This window comes from Callithrix jacchus, chromosome 7, assembly GCF_049354715.1.
Source record: "Callithrix jacchus isolate 240 chromosome 7, calJac240_pri, whole genome shotgun sequence".
NCBI lineage: Eukaryota > Metazoa > Chordata > Mammalia > Primates > Cebidae > Callithrix > Callithrix jacchus.
In genome coordinates, this window is record NC_133508.1 from 73,365,416 (window position 1) to 73,377,829 (window position 12,414).

At 50.0% G+C, this 12,414-nt stretch overlaps 1 protein-coding gene across 2 annotated transcripts in view; it reads right to left on the reverse strand.

Moving 5' to 3' along the window:
* Positions 1-789: 789 nt before the first annotated feature.
* Positions 790-12,414, reverse strand: part of GRIK3 (glutamate ionotropic receptor kainate type subunit 3) — a 230,936-nt gene continuing 219,311 nt past the window's right edge. For both annotated transcript variants that reach the window (XM_035250837.3, XM_035250836.3), the window contains exons 14-16: positions 5,577-5,799; positions 4,807-5,057; positions 790-2,178 (exon numbers count right to left, since the gene is read on the reverse strand). In XM_035250837.3, the coding sequence (XP_035106728.3) occupies positions 1,984-2,178; positions 4,807-5,057; positions 5,577-5,799 (669 nt within the window). In that variant the 3' untranslated portion in view covers positions 790-1,983. The remainder of the gene's footprint in view (positions 2,179-4,806; positions 5,058-5,576; positions 5,800-12,414) is intronic.

The following is a 12,414-nucleotide window of genomic DNA, read 5'->3' on the forward strand; positions in this document are numbered from 1 at the left end:
CCCGAAGCTCACACATACAAACACAAAGACACAGACACACATGCACACACCCTCTGCACCCTGAAGCTTATGACAGCATGGCTTTTCCTAACATTACATGCATGGGGCTATGGTGTCTGTCTAGCCTTCCTCTCCCTTGTCCAATGTACACAGCCAGTCGGAGCTGCTGAGATTCTGGGAACCCGCTGGTTTGGTCCTGCAGCTCACAGTCTGGAGGAGGGACAGTGTTTATCACATGAACCCACTGTAGTCTTCTGCTTTCCTAGAGATTAACCTTCACCCGGATGAGAAAACCCTTGAGGTCCAAATGCAGCTCTCCAAACCAGGCTTCCCAACCACACAGGACAGAGGTGGAAGGGGAGTGGCTGGTGTCCCCCAATTCTCATCCAGAATCTCCAGAACCTCCCTCCCCTGTTCAAAGACTGCCCTCCATCCTTGGCCATGGCAAACCTGCTGGCCCATCGTGTTCTCTTTAAGGACACTTTTTTTCCCTAATCCTTCCTGTCTCATTCTTTCTAAGACTTAAAGTCACAGACCTCTAGAGCATTCATCACAGCAAGCTGGAACTCACAGATCATCTGGTCTACCCCTTGGCTGGTACCCCACCTGCTGCTACTTCTCTGCTGTCTCCCCCAAGCCCCACAAGGTCGCAGCTACTCTGGACAACAGACAATGGGTCAGGATGACCTCGTGTCTCTGTGTGGGGTCTTTGGTTAATTCTCCAGGTGGTGGCCTCTTCTTCCTCACCCTTGGGGCCTCTGCCAGTTAGGATATTATGTCCCTGGAAACTTTCTTTTTCTGGGGAGCATCTCTAGGTTTGGTAAGTCCAGGAGACCAGAAGTTCTTTTGGTCCCTTCTGGTTTCCCCCACCTAGCCCAGAGTTAGCCTGTGTAGTAGAATACTGACTCCTTTTCTGAGGAGGGGCAACTTGACTTTCACTTCAATTAACTCTTCTCCTTTCGAGAGAACAGAGGGAGGCCAAGGTCAACCAGCCAGGAATGGGAGTTGTTGATGAGAAGATGCAAACAGGGTTTAGACAACAGCTTGCCAACCAGCAAAGTGAGAGCCATTGACTCAAGAGCTGGTGGGGCTTCTGTGGAATCTGCTTTTCCTCTGCTGGGCTTTAAATATCGGCTGAGTCTTTGGGCATCCTTTGTGAGAGATTCGGAGGTGGGGGCTATCTCTTCTGGCCAGAAAGCGGGGAAGAATTTTTGTGACCATTCCCCCACTTATATTCCTAGAGGCCTCCCAGAGGAGTGGGAGCCACTGAGTCATGGTGCGTTAAGAATCCAAAATGGCGGCCTCTATTTGTGCGTTCTCTTCTCTGCCATACCCCAAACTCCTCTTTTCCCTTGTGTGGCTCTGTCTTCAATGCTGCCAAAACAGGGGCTGCAAGGGGTGGGGCCAAGTCCAGAAGATCATGACCATGTGAAGAGGGTCATGATCCCTCAGCCCAAGAGGGATGAGGTCTTCCTTCTGCCCAGGCATATGGGAGGGGGATCCCCCACCATGAGCTCCCATTGGCAGCCATGCTAGAAGCCATCCTTAAGGTGCCGAGGGCTTGTGTCTCTGGACTCATGGTCAAGCTCTAAGAGACCTGGGCTCTTCGGGAAGGAATGTGCCATTCCTTCTTAAATGGAAGACATATAAGAGCTGTCTTCCATTTCCTGTGGCCTCTGTAGGGCTGTGGCAGAAGCTTCTGACCCTGGAGGAGAGTTGAGGAGGGGGTGAGTTTGGCCTGAGAGAGGCATGTGCTTCCTTTGGCCTTGGCTATCTCGGCTGGCAGCTTTAGAAACCCACAGAAGAACTGAGGAGGATGAGCCTGCTGGTTTTCTGGCAGGTAAGGGCAGGAGGCTCCTGGCCCAACAGGCAGGTGGCAGCTCTGATCCCCAAGCCCAGTGTGGGGATAGGGGACGTTCCTTCCAATCTCCTTTGCTTTCTTCTGCTCAGCCCCCAGGCTTGCGGTCCCCACCTCAGCTGTGCCTAGGGGAACACAGGGGCTAAGGATGTGCTGCAGGCCATGCTGTCCTTGCCGGGAAGCCGGCGGTCATTGAATGTGTGCATGTTGATGACGGCGTCAGTCTTGACCATCATGGGAGGCTGTGGCTTGTGCTTGACTCGACGCTGGCAGGTGAGGGAGAAACGGATCTCATCAGCCACAGTGCTGCAGAAGGAACGCTGAAAGAGGGTGGAGAAGAGGGGTCGGAAAAGGGGCACAGAGTGATGCCCAGTCCTGCAATTCCAGCCAGCTCCTTCCCTTTCTCCCAGAGTCTGTGCTAAGGTTACCTGTCTTTCTCACACCTTCACCCCACCCACCCCTCTGCAGGATGATCAGTTTGTGCAGCAGTCTACAACACCTGCCATTCTTGTGTGGAGACTGAGGTAGCTGTGGTAGGCATCATCATCTTAACCTCATTTATAGCTGAGCAAACGAGGCTCTGATTGGCATGTGCATTAAAGTCTGAGGAGCTTTGGTTTACTGTGCCATTTTCTTCACTAGATTTGGAGAAAGGAACCAGCCAGTTTCATCCCTGTGAGCCCATCCCCCGAGCCCTGACCAAAGCACTAGCTCTGGCTCAGGGTCAGGACTCAAGACACATTTGATGAATAGATGGATCAACTTTCTCCTGGAAGGGCTTCCAACTAAGGGAAAGAATCAGCATCTTCCCACTCAGGGAAGTCCAGCACCTGTTTCTCAAGGTGGGAAACTGGGAGGCAGTTCTCTGTAGGGCTGTTGGGGGGCAGTGACCTCCTTCTGGCCTGGGTCCCTGCACACAGCCAAGAGGGACAGCAGGAGTATAGCATTTCCCACAGGCATCTGATGATGGTGACTTCCAGAAGTTGTCCTACAGCTTGCATGGAAGGCAGTGGGGGCTGCTGATACCTCAACTCACCTAGTGAGATGAGGGCACTAGCACCAGGACCACTTGTATGCAGGGTTTGGGGACTAGGCTTTGAATTCTGGTTCTGCCTCCTACCAGCTGTGACCCCTCCAGGCTACCCTTTCCTCACCTACTACATACAGAATGCCATCCCTCCTCACCTCCTTCTCTTCATTCCTCAAATACTTAATGCGACCCTACTATGTGCCAGGCACTGTTCCAGGTGTTAGGTATAGAGCAGTGAAGAAAACTGATAAGGTCACAGCCCACTCAGGGAGCTTGCAGTCTAATGATGGGATGGAACAGATAATAAACACGTAAACAAATAAATAATTTCAGATAGTAATAGCCATTAGGAAGAGAATCCAGCAGTGAAATGGGACAGAGAAGGGGTGGGAATGGGAGCAGGTTGGTAAGGAAGGCTACTTGAGGAAGTAACATTGGAGCTGAAATAAGAATGACCGGGAGATGTTAAGAACACACACTCTCGGGAAGGAGCATTCTAGGAGCAGCACGTGCGAAGGGCCTGAGGTAGCAATGTCGTTGGTGTGTTCAGGACTGAACAGAAGGCCAGTGTGTGTGGAGCAGAGTAGGGGAGGAGACGGAGAGAAAGAAGAGTAGATGGAGGGAAGAGAAGTGAGTAGATGGAGGCTTTAGGCTTTTTGGTGGAATCAGGAGCTCCTTTTAACTGCAATGGGAATTTCCAGAGAATCTGGTTGTTGTTCTTTTTCGATGTATCATAATTTTGTACCAACAGAGAACCATTCTCTGTTGGCTAGAGATTTAGGTGTTTACCCCTCCCTCCCATCTTTTAGTGTTATAATTTACACTTTAGCAAATTTCTCTGTAAATAAAACTACACCTATTTTTGGCCACTTACACAGGGTTCATTTCTAAGAGTGGAAATTGACAGGCCAAACGTATGGATACTGCGGAAGACTCTGAACACACTGTGAAGTTGCATTCCAGAAAGTCCCTGCACAGTTTCCCTTCAGCAATGCTAGACAGTGTCCCTCCCCTTACACCCTTGCAAATTCCAACATCCAGCATTATCTTTCCCCCTCCTCTTTGTTGACGAGGGCTTGCTGGTTATAGAGGATTCCATTTCATTTTTTGTGGATATGTAAGTTGCTTGTTTATAACGCACCCCTCTCTATATAATTTAACTGCAATCTCCTTGAACTTCTCCGTGACTTGTACTTCCCCCAGCCCAGCGACCCTCAACTCAGACACACATTTAAATCACCCTGTAGGCTTTCCTAAAAGCATAATGCTGGCTCCACCACAGACCAATTAAAACAGAGTCTCTGGGAGTGAGGCCAGGGCATTAGCACTTGAAAACTTTCTCCCCGTGATTCTAATTTGCGACTGGGATCCAGAACTACTGCCCAACCAGGCTTGAATTAATCAGGTTTGAGCCTCCTTCTACTGTCTATATGCTTGGGCCAACCCTGTTAACTTTTCTTTTTTAAACTTTTGATTATGGAAATTTCCAAATATATGCAAAGATAGAGAGAAAGGTATAATGAACCCCTATGCATCCAACACCCACCTTCCACAATTACCCTGGAGGGTTTTGTGCAGGAAAATGATATGGTTTGAATTAAGTTTTAAACAAGGCACTGGCTGCTGTGTGAATTGTGGATGATGTCGGGGAAGCTTGGAGGCTGGAAGGTCAGTTTGAAGGCTGTGGCATAATCCAGCAGGATGTGATGGGTCTTGGCCTGGGGTGGGGCATCCTAGCGATGGAAAAACGTGTTAGGTCAGCACAGAGGTAGAGGGTGGGGCTTGCTGACCGACTAGATGCAGGGTGGGCTGTTATGAGGCTGAGAAGAGACACCACTGTGTGCCTGGCACATAGGGGGGTGAAATTGGCGCAAATCTCCTTCCCCGTCCTGTGTAGACTCCAGGCTCTGAGGCTTACCTGCTCTCTCTCCGCTGTTTTGCGGAGCTTGTACACAAACTCGCCCACGGCCACCAGCACAGAGAGGACCAGCCCGGCGGCCAGGACAATGAAGATACCCCCGATCTTCTGGACCCCTAGGGCGCTGGCCTCTTTGTTTTCCTCCTCAGGACACCCGCTGCCCCGCCACCATTTCTCCTTCATGATGTGCAGCTTGTCCTCCTCCTGAAGCTGCAGAATGGCGATGGTGATCTTGTCCCGGTATGGGGAGCCTGGGCAGGGAGAAGGGACCCCTGGCCGTCAGTGGCTAGTAGCCCATGCTGTGTTTGGCCCTGCCAACACCTTGTTCAGGCCACCACCACCAGCCCTCTGGATCAGCTCATAAAAGGGGGGGCCCTATCCCTGTGGGTCTCCCATTTAAATGAACACATGGTATCTGGGTGGGTAGAAATGTCCCGTTTTGGCAGGCGGTCGTGCCCATTGCAAATCAGTCCCTATGGGCTTCCTGAAGGCCCAGTGCCCTTGAGCTGCATCAGCAGGGGTGGGAGAGGGAAGGGAGGAATAGCCTCTGGGAACTGCCCCCGAACCTTGTGTCTGTCCCAGCTCTCATTGCTCAGACCAGGACCACCCTCACAAGGCATGCACCTCCGTCCCTCTGCTTCTGGGCTAAGAAAATGTCACCCTTATCAGCCCCATGGAATGAGCTGTGAGAGGCAGCGTGAGTGGACTTGGGGGTGGAGCCCATCCTCTGCCCACACCCCTGCCCCTCCCACCCGCAGCTCCTCACTCACCCATGGGCGTGCCAATGCCATAGCCCTTGGAGTCGATGAGGCCCCCGATCTGGGTGAGATTGCAGTTCCTCTGCGTGACGTACTCGATGGTCGTGGACTCCATGAGCAGCGCGTAGTCTGCTGTCAGGGCCCTCTGGATGCCCTCCTCGTTGTTCTTCACCAGCGCCGAGGGCTTGCTGCTCATGAAGGCCCACATCTTCTCGAAGGTGGAGATCTTGGATTTCTGGGCCGCGAGGAAAGAGGTGATGCACACATTGTTACTGGGCGCATCAGGGACCAAGTGCCACATACCTTGCTCAACGCACAGTGGGGCCTCGAACTCTGTCTATGATCTTCAGAGAAAGGGATTGCTACACAGTGCTCACAGGTAGAAACTGAAGCCCTGGGAGCAAAGGCCCCCAAACACACAGCTGGCCCATGATAAAGTGGAAATGCAGACTCAGGCCTGCTTCCTGGAAACTCTGGCCATGGCATGAGTTTTTTGAGGCACAGTCTCGCTTTGTCACCCAGGCTGGAGTGCAATGGCACAATCTCGGCTCACTGCAACCTCCTCCTCCCAGGTTCAAGAGATTCTCCTGCCTTAGCCTCCTGAGTAGTTGGGACTACATGTGTGTGCCACCACACCTGGGTAATTTTTTTAAAATTTTTTTAGTAGAGACGGGTTTTCACCATGTTGGCCAGGCTGGTCTCGAACTTCTGACTTCAGATGATCTGCCTGCCTCGGCCTCCCCTGCCCTGGCTGATCCCAGGGGAACAGGTGGCTCTGCAGGCCCCACTGAGCCCAGCTGGTTCCAAGTCTAGCTGTGCCTGTCTGACTTTTTATACATATATTTTCTTTCTCTAAAATTTGTGAAAAGTTAGCATGTTCAGGCTTTGTTCTAAGAACTTCACCTGCATTAACTCGTTGATTCTTCACAGCGATCACAGGAGGCAGGCACCATCATGAGCCCCACTTGACAGATAAAAAGATGGAGGCACAGCTAAGTCACTTGCCTAAGTTGACCCAGGCACGATGTAGAAAAGCCAGGCTTCAAACTTAGGCCATCTGGGTTCACAGTCCATGCCCCTGACCCCTCAGCTGCCCACTCACAGAAACCACTATGAAGGTGGAGGCAGAGAGACGGCTGCCCATCAGGGCAAAGGTGAGTGGGTCCCAGGTCTCCCTTTTCACTTTATCCAAAGGGGGCCTCTTTTATGTCCTATTTCAGCGGGAGATTTTGCCTGAAACATGTTCCACTTCATTACTATGAGGAAGGAGCAGGGTGAGAATTGCTGAGGGGGAGAAAAGTAAGCAGATTCGGAGGAGGTGGTCTGCAATCCCTCTTCAGCTGCACCAGAGCCCAGGGCTGTAGAGTCCTGGGATGGACACGGTTGAATGGATAGAACCAGAATCCCTAAGACTGGGTTCAGTGGGTGGGAGGCTATGCCTGCCCTGGGGAGACACAGAGAGGTCGCTGGGGCCAGGAGAGAGGAGGGCAATGGTGGAGTGTCCCTTGCTGCCTGGGAGACTGTGCAGATCAGGGCGTACAGCATTCATGAGATTTCTTGGGAACTTAGTGCTTTGCCAACTGCCTGCTCCCAGCAGGGATCCGCCCTGCCCTGGCTGATCTCAGGGGAACAGGTGGCTCTGCAGGCCCCACTGAGCCCAGCTGGTTCCAAGTCTAGCTGTGCCTGTCTGTGATGTCAGCCTGTCTGACTGGCACCTGGCCCAGCTCCAGTGTGTCTGATGGCATGGGTGTACTTGAACATGCTGGCACAGGGCTGGGGCATGGGCAGGGGGATGGGGAAGAAACCAAGTGCCTGTGATGCCTCCTTTGGGCACGGGGCTGGGGGCACCTTCACAGATAAGCAGCCACTCCCCTACCTACAAATTTACCTTCCCCAAAGCCAAAGGCATGAAAGGGCCCAGATGCCCGCAGCTCTCTCTGGCCTCTCCCAGCCCCTCTTAGTCCTCAGCCTGCCCTTCTTTCAGCCATTGCTGCTCTCCAGCTACTCCAGCTACTCCAGCTCCACAGGACTCCCTTACCTCTGCAATCCCTGCCTCCAAGCCTTTTGTGCTGTCTGTTCTCCCACCTCCTCAGCTATTCTTCCACCTCAGTGCTTCCTGTGACCCAGGCTGTGCTCCACTCAATACTCTTGCCCTTAAAAATCTTCCTGATGTTCAGCTTTTCCACGTCCCCTGATATTTATTTTCTGGAAAATTTCTGATAAGCAGATTCTCCCACTTCCAACTTCTCTTACTCCCTCTGTTCCGTTCTCACTCTGCTATGCCACCTCCCTAGAATCTCCTGTTGTAGAAAGCTTCTAGATGACTCCTAGTGATCCCCATCTCTGGCATTCACACCTTTGTGTAGCCCCCTTTTCTTGAATGTGACTCACTTTTAACTCCCTACAAAAGTGAATGGGATGTCATGTCCAAAATTAGGTTACAAGAGACTGTGACTGTTACTCTCTCTAGTTCATCTCACTCTGATGGAAGCTGGCTGCCATGTTGTGAGTTGCCCTATGGAGAGGTTCCCAGGGCAAGAAACAGAGGGCAGCCTCTGGCCAGCTATCAGTGAAAAACGGAAGCCCTTAGTTCAATCACCCGGGGGGAGCCGAGTTCTGCCAACAAGCATGCAGTGAGCTCGGAAAACATGCCTTGAAATGACTGCAGCAGTAGCCAGCACCTTGTCTGCAGCCCCATGAGGGACCCTGAGCCAGAGGACACAGCAAAACTGCCTGGATTCCTGACCCACAAGCTGTGAGATAGCAAATGTTGTTTTAAGACATGAAATTTCAGGTAATTTGGTATGCAGCAATAGATAACTTATACACCCTCTTAACCACATACTCACATAAGCGACTCCTGTTCTCAATATAGTTGTTTTTTCAGATAATCATCAGTTCCAGCTATTCCTCTAATCAAATTATCCTAGTTCAGTCATCCCTGCTTTGCCAGATACACATGTTCCCGATACTCTACCATCCTGGTTATTGGAATCTAAATACTTTTCTCCCTCTAGTGATTGCAGCTCTTCAGCTCCTTTCCATCCTTGTCTTTTCCACTTTCCCAATTCTCCCTCTTCTACTAGAGGTGGGAACCAAAGACAGATGAAGCAATCAGACCTCCTAATGCATCTGTCCTTCTAATCTATCTTTCCATCCATCCATCCATCCACCCACCCATCCTTTCACCCATCCATTCATCCCTCCATCCATCCATCTATTCACCCATCCATTAATCTAACCATCCATCCGTCCACCCATCCATCCTTCACCCATCCATTCACCCATCCATTCATCCAACCATGCATCCATGCATCCATCCATCCATCCATCCATCCATCCATCCATCCATCCATTCACCTATCCATCCATGCATCCATCCATCCATCCATCCATCCATCCATCCATCCATCCATCCATCCATTCACCTATCCATCCATCCATCCATTCATCCAACCATGCATCCATCCATCCATCCATCTATCCATTCATCCATCCATTCACCTATCCATCCATCCATCCATATATCCAACCATTCATCCATCCATCTATCCATCCATCCATTCACCCATCCATTCATCCAGCCATCTGTCCATCCATCCACCATCCACCCATCCATTCATCCATCCATTCACCCATCCATGCATCCATACGTCCAACCATTCATCCATCCATCCATCCAACCAACCACTCACCCACCCATCCACTAACGTTATCTGATCATGCTACCACCCACACACCATCTACACATCAGTTCATTCAACTAATCTGAGTATTTACCTATTACTTATCTATCCATCCACTTATCCATCTATCCAACCATCTATCTATCCATCCATCCATCTGTCCTCTTACCTACCTATCCATCCCCCAACCATCCATCCCTTTCTCCTCCTCACCCATCTTGCCCACTCATTCTTCCATGTCACCCACTCTGCCAGTCATCCATCCAAAAGGTACAAATCCTGAGAAAAGTAACTTGACAATGAATCACTCAGGAAGCCCCATCCACTCCTTCTGTCTCAGAATGGGATAAGAACTTTTCTTTCTCTAAATTCCTCCTTATATCCTCCCCATACCCCAACGCTTTATTCCTCCTATACACAGGCCCGCCTGACACCAAACCATATGCTTTTTCCAGTAACACAACACCATAGATGAAGATGGGAGGTGAAAACAAGGCATGAAACTGGCTGTGACATTGATTTTAAGAGGTTCCTGGCTCTGGAGCCTCCTGGCTCCAGTACCAACTAATTTATTACCTCCATCACCTTTAGGGAGATGGATCTGAAATCTGTTTTCCTAGAATGGTCCCCCACTGTCCTTGTCTTCTGTCTTGGGGCCCCCATTCTCAACTCTATCTGCTCATGGTCTCTGCTTTCCCTTAAGTTCTGTCCTTCTGTCCTTCTGTCCTTGAGTAGTTCAGTGATTCTGGGACACAACCCTGAAAAGTTTCCTTCTGGCATGTCTAAGCAGGGATAGATAAAACCAGAGCCCTTCAGGAACTCTCAGATCCTTCTCTCCCGTCTCTGGCCTGAGCTTTTGTCCCTGCCGCAGGGAACAAAGTCCCACATACCAAGCTCCTGTGTCATCTTGCCTGTCCCACCCCTGGTGGGAACCTTAATAGGGATTGTTTCAGGGCTAGTCACCCAAATCAATTAATGGAATCATCTGAAACAACCAATACAGGGCGGTGTGCCAGAACAGAGATGCTTTTTTTATCAGCAAAATTGGCAAGAAAGTAAATTTCAGGCTCACGACTTTCAATTCCAGCCTCCTCAAAGAAGCAAATTGATTTTCCCTGACTGAAGATACTTAATCTTGAGAATTTAACATTTCTGTACAAGAGAATGTATATAAGTCTATATCTGTATATTGTAATTCCAAAGGGAGCTGAATTTCAGGGAATGTGTGGAGAGAGGCAGCAGCAATGGGACTACATACAAGACCTTGGGTGTTTTCTGTACTGAAAAGGAGACCTTTTTCTATATTGATTGGCTTTCTTATCTCAGGGTGTGGAGTCTTTGGCCTTACTGGATAATGGACTTGAGCAGTTACTAATTTCTCTTGGGTCATTTCTGTGGGGACAAAGTCCTCTTTGAGTCCACAACCTCTGCCCACTGTTACAGGCTCCCTGGTAAGAACACACTAGCTCACTCCCCATCCCAGCAGCATCCCCTGATGGCTGGACATGCCTGAGGCTTGCTTGAGGGGGGCTGCAGGCTGGGGTGGAGGTAGTGAGAGGGGTCAGCTCCACTGCACTCTGGTGGTGTCACACCAACCTGGGCTCAAATGCCAGCTCCTTCTGTGACCACAGGCAAGCAACATCACCTCTCTGAGCCTTCCTTTCCATATCTGTGAAAAGGGTGTTGTAAGAGTACCTGCTTCTTAGGCTAGTCACCCAATTGGGGTATGGGGAGGATATAAGGAGGAATTTAGAGAAAGAAAAGTTCTTATCCCATTCTGAGACAGAAGGAGTGGACGGGGCTTCCTGAGTGATTCATTGTCAAGTTACTTTTCTCAGGACTTGTACTTTTTGGATGGATGACTGGCAGAGTGGGTGACATGGAAGAATGAGTGGGCAAGATGGGTGAGGAGGAGAAAGGGATGGATGGTTGGGGGATGGATAGGTAGGTAAGAGGACAGATGGATGGATGGATAGATAGATGGTTGGATAGACGGAGAAGTGGATGGGTTATTGTGAACATTCAGCAAGAACAGGTGTGTGAAGTCTTTAACACAGAGCCTGCTCCTGAGGTTCCGCTTAATCTTGAGAATTTAACATTTCTGTACAACAGAATGTATATAATAAGTCTATATATACATGTATAAGTAGACTCATGGACTCTCAGATCCCTCTCTCCTAACTCTGGAAGAGTTCCCATCACTGGCCTGAGCCACCCCCACCTCTTCGTTCCCCACCCCAGGGAACGAAGTCCCACATGTCTACAGCTCCTGTGTCATCTTGCCTGTCCCAGCCCTGGTGGGAACCTTAATAAGGATTGTTTCAGGGTTAGTCACCCAAATCAATTAACGGAATCCTCTGGAAAACCAATACAGGGTGGTGTGCTGGCCCGAGTCACTCTTTCCCTTTAAGGCTTCTTAATTCTCCATAAGGCCCAGTTTTCTCACCTCGAAACTGGGGATTTCTCTATAGTGCTGAGTTGCTAATGGCACTTAAAGAGGTAGAAACTCAAATGCTGACAGGGGCCAGGAAGGGTATCGAAATAACTAAAGAAGGCTGGGTGGGAGTCTGTAAACTGGAGATAAACATTGCCTCTCAGCTCCTGAGAATTGCTGCAATTGATTTTTTTTTTAAAAAATGCATATATAAATAAGTGATGTGTGGCCTCTCCAATTATGTGTATGGGCTGCACAGACCTGTGTGTCACCAGTTTGCAACAATAAATGATAAAAAGTTAGCATTCACTGCATGCCTACTTTGTGCCAGGTAATGCTGTGAGCTGAATACGTGAATTCTCCCATTTAAGCATCTCAACAACTCCATAAGGTGGGTGCCCATTAGCTGGTCACCTCCAGTGTGCTCTGGTTAAGTAATCTGCCCCAGGAGGGAATTTCGGGACAAGAGGAAAGGATCTAGCCTGCTTCCCTGGCTTCCGTTCAGCCCGCTGCAGTGCTGTGCGGAAGAGAAAGCCTTAGACCCAAGTGCTCCTGTATGCCTGGTTCCGTGCTAACCGCTGTACAACAGGAGCTCCCGAACCCTCTTGCCAATTGCTGCATGGTGAAAATAAGAATCCAAATGGAATAATTCCAACAAATGGAAGCCCAGAGATGTGAAGTGACTTGCCTAAGGGTCACCAGCAGAGACATCACCCCAGACTCAAATCCT